Source organism: Rhipicephalus microplus, chromosome 6, assembly GCF_043290135.1.
Source record: "Rhipicephalus microplus isolate Deutch F79 chromosome 6, USDA_Rmic, whole genome shotgun sequence".
NCBI lineage: Eukaryota > Metazoa > Arthropoda > Arachnida > Ixodida > Ixodidae > Rhipicephalus > Rhipicephalus microplus.
Window position 1 is genome coordinate 75827173 of NC_134705.1, and position 10463 is coordinate 75837635.

A 10463-nucleotide genomic window follows, 5' to 3' on the forward strand; every position below is an offset into this window, starting at 1 on the left:
GTCGTCGGCACTGGGCTGGTCCGGCGAGCCGGAGGCAGCTGCTCCGGCCGTGGGCGATGCAGTTGCCGGAAGGAGAGACGTCGCAGAGTCGGTTGCGTGTGGATTTACGAGAGGCGACCCGGCGACTGGCCCACACGCCATCGGAACCGTCGGTGGAGTCGTGTCTACGGATGCCGTTGGAGCAGGTTGTGCCTGCGGATAACTTGAAGAATCCTGGCTTCCGTGGCGGGCTCTGATGTGGTCCGAATGCGTAAATCGCACCGCCTGCGACACTTTCACCAGATAGGTTACGGGACTGATAACCTGTGTCACGACACCATCTTCCCACGACACTGTTTCACCTCGCACAGTCTTCACCCACACAGCGTCCCCCACAGCAAAACATCGCGGAACCCCCCTAGACATGTCCTTTTGCACTTTGGTACGTTGCTGCTGCTCCCGCATGGAGAGCTCGAAATCTGGTTTTAGCAATGACAGCTTTACCCGTGGCTGTCTTTTCAAGAATAATTCTGCCGGGGTCTGGCGAATGGTACTGTGCGGAGTAGTCCTGTAACTCATTAGATAGCTGTCCAAGCGTTCCCGAAATGAATGTTTGTGGTGGCTAGCTTTGTCCTGCAAGACATGCTTTGACAGTGCTTGTTTGGTAGTCTGCACTAAACGCTCGGCCGCTCCGTTAGAAGCCGCGTGATAAGGAGGTGTCTTGACATGCCTTACACCGTTTACACTCAAGAAGGCCGCGAACTCTTCGGAAATGAACTGCGGTCCATTATCACTCACCAGTACCTCTGGCAGACCATACGCGGCAAACATACTACGTAGCTTCTCAATGGTTTTGTTAGCAGTAGTGGATGACATAGGCGAGACCTCGATCCATTTAGAGAACGCGTCGACGAGAACCAAGAACGCCTGAGAGCCCTTTACCGAATAATCGACGTGCACGCGTTGCCAGGGCCTTGTGGGATAATTCCATGGTTGCAAAGGAACTGGTGAAGCAGCTTTTTGGACGGCCTGACAAACCTGACATTGTCGAACGTAGCTCTCAACCGAAAGGTCGAGGCCAGGCCACCACACAAAGCTTCTTGCTAACGCTTTCATGCGACTAGATCCCGGGTGGTCCTCATGCAATAGCTGCAAGACCTGTAGCTGGAGCTTATCAGGTATGATCACCCTTGATCCCCACGTTATGCATTCTTGCTCTACTGATAGCTCGTCGCGCCGGGAATAAAATGGTCTAAATGCTTCAGAGCACTCTGAAGGCCATCCATTTAAGATGAAGTGCGTCACGCGAGACAAGGTGGGATCACGTCGTGTGGCTCGCGCTACGTCATCCGCTTTGAGGGGCATGCTGTCAAATAGCAAGAGACACTCGGAAGGTTCATCGGCCGCTACAATAGGCCGTGGAAGCCGAGACAGAGCGTCAGCCACTTCAACATTTCTTCCCTTTCGGTATTTTAGTTTATACTGGTACGCTGCCAGGGTAATTGCCCATCTTTGCATTCGAGCTGCAGCAAGCGCAGGCACCGGCTTGTCGTGGCCTAATATTCCGAGCAATGGCCGATGATCTGTATAAAGAGTGAACTCTCGTCCATACAAGTAGCGGTGGAATTTTCTTAACCCAAACATCAGTGCTAATGCTTCGCGTTCGCACTGAGCATAGTTTTTCTCTGCGGCTGTAAGTGTTCTAGAAGCAAATGCCACTGGCCTTTCGTGTCCCTCTGCGGTCTCATGAAAAATGACAGCCCCCAATCCATACGACGAAGCGTCACATGTCATAGCCATTGGTTTCGCCACATCGTAAAAAGTGAGCACATTACTCTTGACAAGTAACAGTTTCGTAGAAGCAAATGCTTCGCTACACTCCCGTGTCCACGACCACCTTTCGCCCTTGCGCAACAGACGGTACAATGGCTCTGCCACGCAGGCAAGGTTACTTAAGAACTTTGCATAAAAGGTTAACATGCCGAGATAAGCCTTTAGCTCTGTTTGGCAAGTGGGCTCTGGCGCTTCTGTGATCGCCTTTATCTTTTCTTCTGTAGGATATATACCTTCAGCGCACACAGTGTGACCGAGATAAGTCACAGTGCTCTGAAAAAACCGACACTTTTCCTCTTTCAGTGTCACGTTGTAGTCACTCAGCCGCTGCAGGACTAGTTCCAACGTTTTTTGACAGTCGGCTAAGTCTTTTCCCGACACAAGGACGTCGTCTATGTAACATCCCACGTGCGGTATGCCTTTGAGCACCTCATCCATGAAGGACTGAAGAATGGCTGGCGCACTGGCTACCCCAAATGGTAAGCGCTGGAACTCGAACAGCCCCCTGTGCGTATTAATAGTTAGCAGTGGTCGGGACTCGGCAGTGAGCGGAATCTGCTGATACGCGGCCGAAAGATCCAACACACAAAACACTCTGCCGCCAGCTATGGCAGAGAACAAATCTTCCGGTCTAGGCAATGGGTAGTGGTCGGTCTTTAAAACAGGATTAATGGTGACTTTGTAGTCCCCGCACAGCCTCAGTGAACCATCTTTCTTTTGGATTACGACTACTGGCGTGGCCCAATCGCTCCAATTTACGGGGCGTATAACACCGCTTTTCTCTAGCCTTTCTAGCTCGCCTTCCACTTTATCTCGAAGCGCAAATGGGACGTTTCTGGCCTTGCCAAAAATAGCCGTACAATTCTGGCTTAAAACTATCCTTGCTTGATAGTTTTTTACTTTTCCAGGTTGCTTAGAAAACACCCCTGGGAACTTCTTTTTAACCGCCTCTACCTTGTGAGAGTCGCTTACATTTATAGCAAACACGCTTTTCCAGTCAAGCCCGAGCCTTTCAAGCCAACTTCGCCCCATCAGCAATGGTAGCTGCTTGCCGTTATCCTTGACGATAATAGCGGGTAGCCGCAAAGACTGTTTTCCCACCGTAACGGAACGTTGCATTGCCCTTTTACTGGAACAGGTTCCCCAGTGTATGTTTTTAGGGTGACTCGAGATGGCTCGCACTTGACATGAGGAAATGCGTTCAGCCTCACACTCTCAGGAATTAGTGTTACAGCTGCTCCCGTATCAATCTGCATGCAGAGGTCTTGCCCTTCTACGTTTAGCTGCACTTCATACCCAGAACGCACGGTATTGATAACATGGTACACATCTAATTCAGAGTCACTATCAGAGCAGTCCACCACGTTTGCAGTCTTGAGTTCTCTGCGATTACTTGGACACATCTTCTGTAGATGACCGATTTGAGAACAGCTGTGACACTGGACGTTCTTATACCAGCAAACACTAGCCGCATGCGCCTTGCCACATCTTTCGCAAACTCGCTTGGCTTCCTTGAGCTTCCGAAGCTTCGATTTCTTTTCGCTTCCTTTTCCTCTTATCGCCATTGCATAAAAAGCCGCTTCCTTGCCTTCTGCATGAAGTAACGCTGTCTGTCGCGCAGCCTGCTCTCGGTCCTGGGCTATCTTGCACGCCTTTTCGAAGGTTAAATCTTCTTCAGCAAATAGGGCGAGTTGCGTTTCCTCGCGTCTTATGCCTGCCACTATTCTGTCTCGCAGCGCGTCTTGCAGAAACTGACCGAAATCGCACTTTCTTGCTAACTGTTTTAAGGCCACTATGAAGTCCTCGACGCTTTCCTGCTCTTCTTGTGCTCGCTTGTTAAATTTGCAACGTTCGGCAATGACCGAGCACTGTGGGCTATAGTGTTTCTTCAACAGCACTGTGACCTCTTCAAAGGACTTGTCCCCAGGAACAGCGGGTACTACCAAACTTTTGAGCACCTCGTACGTTCGTGGTCCTATCACACTCAAGAATACTGCCAGCTTCTTTTCCTCTCTGATGTCATTTGCGGTGACGAAGTGCTCAAAACGCTCCAGATAGGATTCAAAATTCTGATCCTTCTCGTCGAACTCGTCTAGCTTGCCTAGTCGCGCCATTGTTCAGTAAAAGTGCAGTATACTTATCGGGTTGCTTTCCCCGATGACTGCGTTGCCTCTTGCCGAAGGTAGTGCCGCCTAGTTCAACCGTCCCAGGCCATGGCTGCCGTTGTTTTCTGGTCCATGGCTGTCGACCGCCGATCGCCCGCAATACTGCTTCGTACTGAGCTAGTACAAGGGGGCGGATCCCATCCTCGTCGCCAGTGTAATAACGTGAGCAGCAGACAGCATACCAAGAAGCAACTGATAAGTTTATTAGAAGACGCACCATATATAGGCGCAGAACCACGTGATCGGTCGCACAGGAATGCGCGCACTGGGTGCGCAGTGATAAGTGACGTCACGCTACAACACAAAGTCTCCAATTGGGCTGAAGAAAAAGGGTTCCGGTTGAATGCACGGAAAAGCACGTGTGTCTTGTTTTACAAGAAGAGAGGCCTTAATTCAGAACCTGTTATTCAACTGCATGGGCAACGTCTTTCTGTTAACACCGAAAACAAATTCTTAGGCCTCATCTTGGACACCAAGCTAACCTTCATGCAACAGATTAAGTATTTAAAAAACAAGTGCATAAAAGCCATGAACGTTCTGAAAGTGTTGTCACGCACTACGTCGGGTAGTGACAAGAAGTGTCCAATCAATTTGTATAAAAGCCTCGTACGTACCTAGACTATGGGGCAATAGCATACCAGTATGCGACACCTACCGCCCTTAAAATTCTTGACCCTGTTCATAATCTAGGCATCCGTCTCTCCACGGGTGCTTTTCTCACTAGCCCCGTGGAAAGCCTCTGCGTAGAATTGAATGAATGGTCGCTCCACCTACAGAGATGTTACATGTCTTTAAAATATTATCCTAATGTAAATGCAGACAAGAATCACCCATCGCATTCCACAATTATTGACATGTCAAGCGTTGTTGTGCTTAAAAAACGGCCTTTTATGAGAGAGCCCTGCTCCCTCCGTGTGTGGGGCCTAGCGAAGGAAACCGGTGTTCCAACTGAACACCGTGTGATGGCTCCCGCAGTGTACCGTGGCAGTGGTAGACAATAGATCGCGATGTGTCTTTCTTGGAGGTTAGGAAGCATGCACCAATTGCACACCTCCAGACATACATACTTCTTAGAACTACAACAGAAATACACATGTCTTGAGTTCTTCACGGATGCTTCTGGAACGTGCTCGGACTACAGCAGCGTTGTACGCATTTGCTCGCCACTATATTCATCGCGTATACTTTACTCCACATAACATCATCGGTGGAAGGAGCGGGGTACAACTCGCTATACAGCCCCACGAGCTGGATCTTTGCAGCGGAAGGCGCAACACAGCTACCAGGATGACTGACCAGGCTACTCAATGTCAACCAGATCCGTCAGCCCCGCAACCGATTGTTGTGGTGCAATCTCGTGACCCAGGCCCATTCAACGTCACAAGTGGCATGACGTCAATGACTGGCTGGTTCTATATGAGCGCGTCAGCAGCAGCAACCATTGTGATCCGACGCTTACGTTGGTGAACATCATCTTCTACTTGCATAGCACGGCAAAGCTCTGGTGCGAGACACATCAAGAAGAGTTGACCAGCTGGAACGTCTGTATGCAGAAATTGCGCTATCTATTTGGGGTACCCATCGGACGTCAAGTGGCCGCAAAGAAAGAGCTTGCGACTCGTGCCCAGACTTCCACAGAGCCGTACATCGCGTACATTCAGGACGTGTTGGCTTTGTGCCGCAAGGTCGACGAGGACAAAGTCGGACACATTTTGAAAGGAATTGCCGATGACGCCTTCAATTTTCTGCTGTGGAAAGACTGCTCGACGGTGGAGTCGGTCATCGAAGCATGTCGTCGCTTCGAACAGGTGAAAAGTAGGCGCATAACTCGCTGATTTGCCCTCCTTCCCAACATGGCGGCTACGTCCTCTTGCGAAGATTTGCCCACTCTACATCAACCACCAGCGCCGGAAAATGTCACCAGAATAGTCCATCAGGAACTCCAGACTATGGCACCCGCTATGTCTAGCGTCAGGACGCCAGGACACAACCTCGATGCTCTTTAATGATACAGGCCGTGGTCGGTCAAGAGATCGGGAATATGCGAATTTCGCCACCTCATCCAAATGCCCCTGCTACTTCCGGCTCAGCTCCAGTCGTTGCGACTCCGAACCGCACGTTCGCGCCACGACGAAACCCAGCTGAATGGCGCACTCATGATGATCCGCCCATATGTTTCACGTGCCATCGAATATGACACATTGCTCGCCATTGCCGCAGCTGTTGGACCTCATCACCTCGACCAAGCTTCTATGATTTGACACCTCGCTCCGAAAGTGCTCCTTATGGCCCGTTCTCCTGTGCTGAGAGAGGTGCAGAGCATAATTCAGAACGTCGGACCAGCCGCTCGCCATCGCCCGTGCGTCGTCAGTCCCGCTCGCCCCAACCCCACCGTTCTCAGTCTTCCTACGACCGTCGCTCGGAAAACTAGCCAGTGCAGCCCCCGGAGGTGACGCTGCATACACGACTCGGACTGCATATCCTCTGATTACTCCCGAGCAGCGGTACAACCTTCTTACAATTCTTGTTGATGGTTTACCTGTAACGGCTCTTATTGATACCGGTGCACAAATATCTGTGATGAGCTCAGACCTCCGCCGCCGCCTCCAAAAAGTTCTGAAGCTTGCGATTGCACCTACCGTTCGAACAGCGGATGGGAGTACTCCTGCTGTTCTTGGAATCTGCACTGCGCGATTATCGATTTCTGAGCATCAAACTTCAGTTCTGTTCGCTGTACTGGAAAATTGCCCTCATGACCTCATCCTTGGACTCGACTTTCTGACTTCACACGCTGCGCTCATTGACTGTTCCAAAAGTCTTCTTCGGCTTGAACTACCATCCTTTTCGGAGACCGTCTCTACCAGCCCACCTCGTCTACGCTCTGTCGATTTCCTTAAACTTCCGCCGCAAGCCGCAGTCCAAGTCCAACTCTCGCCATATCCTGCAGTACCCGATGGTGATTATGTTGCTGCCCCAATTTCTGACGTCGCCATGACATGCAACGTTGCACTCCCCAACACGGTGGTTACCGTTAAGGACAACCGAACTTCGTTTCCCGTCCTCAATTTCGGCCTTTCAGCGCAAGTCATTCCTCGCGGCATGTCACTTGCGCATCTTACACCACTGGTTGACCACACAGTTTCGGCTCTAACCACCGATTCGCCACTCGATTTTTCATCAACGTCGTTCTCGTCACGTTCCTGTTCCGAACTTTTCAAGCAAATGCTATCTGACACGCTCACCTCTGAACAAGTCTCTGCTCTCTGCCGTGTGCTTGCTTCTTATCAGGACAACTTTGACTTCGGCGACCGTAATCTGGGCCCGACATCCGTGGTAGCCCATCGCATCGACACCGGTGACGCTCGACCCATTCGCCGACGGCCCTACCAAGTGTCAGCCCGGGAGCGTGCTATTATACAGTGAGAAGTCGATAAAATGCTTCATAAAGGCATGATCGAACCCTCATCTAGTCCCTGGTCCTCGCCCATTGTACTTGTTAAAAAGAAGGACAATAGCTGGAGATTCTGTGTTGATTACCACCATCTCAACCATAGTACCAAGAAATGTGTCTATCTCCTACCACGCATAGATGAGGCACTCGATTGTTTAAACGGTGCCAAATATTTCTCTTCAATAGACCTTCACTCAGGCTACTGGCAGATTGCTTTGGACGAAAAAGACAGAGAGAAGACGGCGTTCGTGATTCCTGATGGATCTTATCAGTTCAAGATGATGCCTTTTGGATTATGCAATGTCCCCGTGACTTTTGAGCGCATGATGGACTCTCTCCTTCGAGGCATGAAGTGGACCATCTGCCTCTGCTACCTTGACGACGCTATTGTTTTTTCGACTACTTTTGACGACCATCTTAGCCGTCTGTCCACAGCGCTTGATGTTTTCCCACGTGCCAACTTGTAACTTTACTCGTCCAAATGTCGCTCTGGGCAACGCCAAATCTGCGTGCTCGGCCATCTTGTTGACGCTGCGGGCATTTAACCAGACCCTGCGAAAGTCTGAGCAGTTCGCGCCTTCCTCACACCCCGCTCAGCCAAGGACGTTCGAAGTTTTCTGGGACTGTGCTCCTATTTCCGTCGTTTTGTCAAGAAGTTTGCTGAATTAGCCCGTCTTCTAACCTGTCTCCTCAAAACGGATGTCGCATTCACCTGGGGTCAAACGCAAGCAAACGCCTTCTCATCGCTCGTTGACATTCTCACCAATCCACCAGTCCTAGCACACTTCGACCCATCTGCCGCCACGGAGCTTCGTACTGACGCCAGTGGCCACGGTATAGGCGCAGTTCTCCGCACCATGTCGTCGGCTTCCGCACCGCGTCATCGCGTGCGGAAGCCGACTGTTGTCGCGCTCGGAACAAAATTATTCGATCACAGAACGCGAGTGCTTAGCTCTCGTCTGGGCCATTGTGAAATTTCGATCGTACCTGTATGGCCGACCATCTTCAGTTATTACGCACCATCATGCGCTTTGCTGCCTTTTCTCACTAAAGGTCCCTACGGGACGCCTTGGTCGCTGGGCGCTGCGATTACAAGAGTACACTTTTTTCGTATTCTATAAATTCGGACCACTTCACAAGGATGCCGACTGCTGGTCCCGTTACCCAGTCGATTCCCCTGACATGATTGAAGATAAACAAGAGGCCCTCGTTCTTTCCATTACCAACTTCACCGACATAGCTGCTGAACAACACCGCGACCCCTCTTTGCGTGCTATTATAAATGGTCTGCAGTCTCCCCACCCTGACCACTCCTTGCAACTGTTCGTTCTTCACAACGACATCTTGCACCACTACAACGCCCACCCAGATGGTGCTGAGCTTTTACTCGTTGTTCCTGCGAATCTTTGCTCAGACGTTTTATGCCCAGCTCCATGATGCCCCCTCCAATGGACACTTAGGGGTGTCACGCATGTATGACCGCGTTCGCCACCGATTCTTTGGGCCTGGCCTCTGCCGTTCTGTGCGACAGTACGCTGCGACATGCGACCACTGCCAGCGCCGCAAAACACCTCTGGGACCTGCTGGTACCGTCCAGCCCATTGAGGTACCAGATGAGCCATTTTTCCGAGTCAGCCTCGATCTTCTAGGACCTTTTCTCGTGTCGGCCACCAGCAATAGGTGGATTGCTATTGCTACCGACTACTCAACGCGGTAGGCCGTTGCACGCGCCCTCCCCACCAGCTGCGCTACTGATGTAGCCGATTTCCTTCTTGATCACATCATTCTGCGTCATGGTGCTCCTCATCAGTTGATCACCGACCATGGCCGCTGTTTTCTATATAAAGTAGTCGACGAGCTCCTGCGATCCTGCTATACCCAACACAAGTTCACTACAGCGTAACACCCACAAACCAACGGCCTCACTGAACGCCTCAACCGTACCCTCACTAATATGTTAGCGATGTACGTCTTCAAGGATCACAAATATTGGGACATTCACTTACCTTTCGTTACTTTCGCATACAAGAGTTCACGTCATGATACAGCTGGATTTTCAACTTTTTACCTAGTGTTGGTTACGACCCGCCTTTGCCTATGGACACCATGCTCCAATCTGACGCCCCCTCATCGACTGCTTATGCTTGTGATGCCCTTGCCCGAGCTGACATCGCCCGTCAAGTCGCCCGGGGTCGGTTATGTGCCTCGCAGCTTGAACAAAAGATTGCTTACGATCGCTGGCACCGCGACGTACAGTACTTTCCGGGGTCGCTCGTCTCGCTGTGGTTACCATCACGTCGTGTTGATCTCTGCGAAAAACTGATGTCCCATTACGTTGGCCTCTACCGCGTCGTACGCAAGGTCACCAGCGTGACCTATGAAATAGCTCCACTCCATACCACGTCAGTACCAGCTTCAGTCCCGACCGATATAGTGCACGTCTCACGGCTTAAATCATACTACTCACGCCCCGAGAATTGATCCTACCGGGACGGCGCTTTTGCCACCGGCGGGTAGTGTCACGGGCTAAGTAGATGCCTGAGAATGACGACGACAAAGCGCTGAGGGGAACGTGCTCGGACTGCAGCAGGGTTGTACGCATTTGCTCGCCAGTATAATAATCGTGTATACTTTATTCCCCGTAATATCATATACAGATTCCCTCAGCGTAGTAAAAGCTCTGAAAGCTCTTAAAATCACAAGAACCCTATCCTTGTCTCGCTATAATCGCTCTTATGCACAGTCTACTCATCTAAGCAGCATGTTTTAGTCTGCTGGGTACCAGGACACCGCGAAATTCAAGGCAACGTTCTGGTGGACCAGCCAGCTGGATCCGCCAATAAAACCACTTCCAATACATCGATACTAGTTCCTGCACTTGATTTGAAACCTTTTTTAAAACGAAAGCTCAGAGGCTATTGGCAGATCCCATGGGACACATACACAGATGATAAATTGCATGTCATCAAGCCGCAAGTTGGTTATTGGCCACCCGTATCAAATTCACGCCAGACAGAAGTAATCCTTACAAGGTT

At 50.8% G+C, this 10463-nt stretch overlaps 1 protein-coding gene across 1 annotated transcript; it reads right to left on the reverse strand.

Moving 5' to 3' along the window:
- Positions 1 to 2843: 2843 nt before the first annotated feature.
- LOC119168613 (uncharacterized) lies at positions 2844 to 4232 on the reverse strand. The gene has a single exon (XM_037420007.2). It carries the CDS (start codon positions 3924 to 3926, stop codon positions 2844 to 2846), a length of 1083 nt encoding a protein of 360 aa, XP_037275904.2. The 5' UTR covers positions 3927 to 4232.
- Positions 4233 to 10463: the final 6231 nt, after the last annotated feature.

Excerpts from the sequence above, each read along its gene's own strand:
- LOC119168613 (XM_037420007.2), bottom strand. The coding sequence starts at position 3,926 with ATGGCGCGACTAGGCAAGCTAGACGAGTTCGACGAGAAGGATCAGAAT.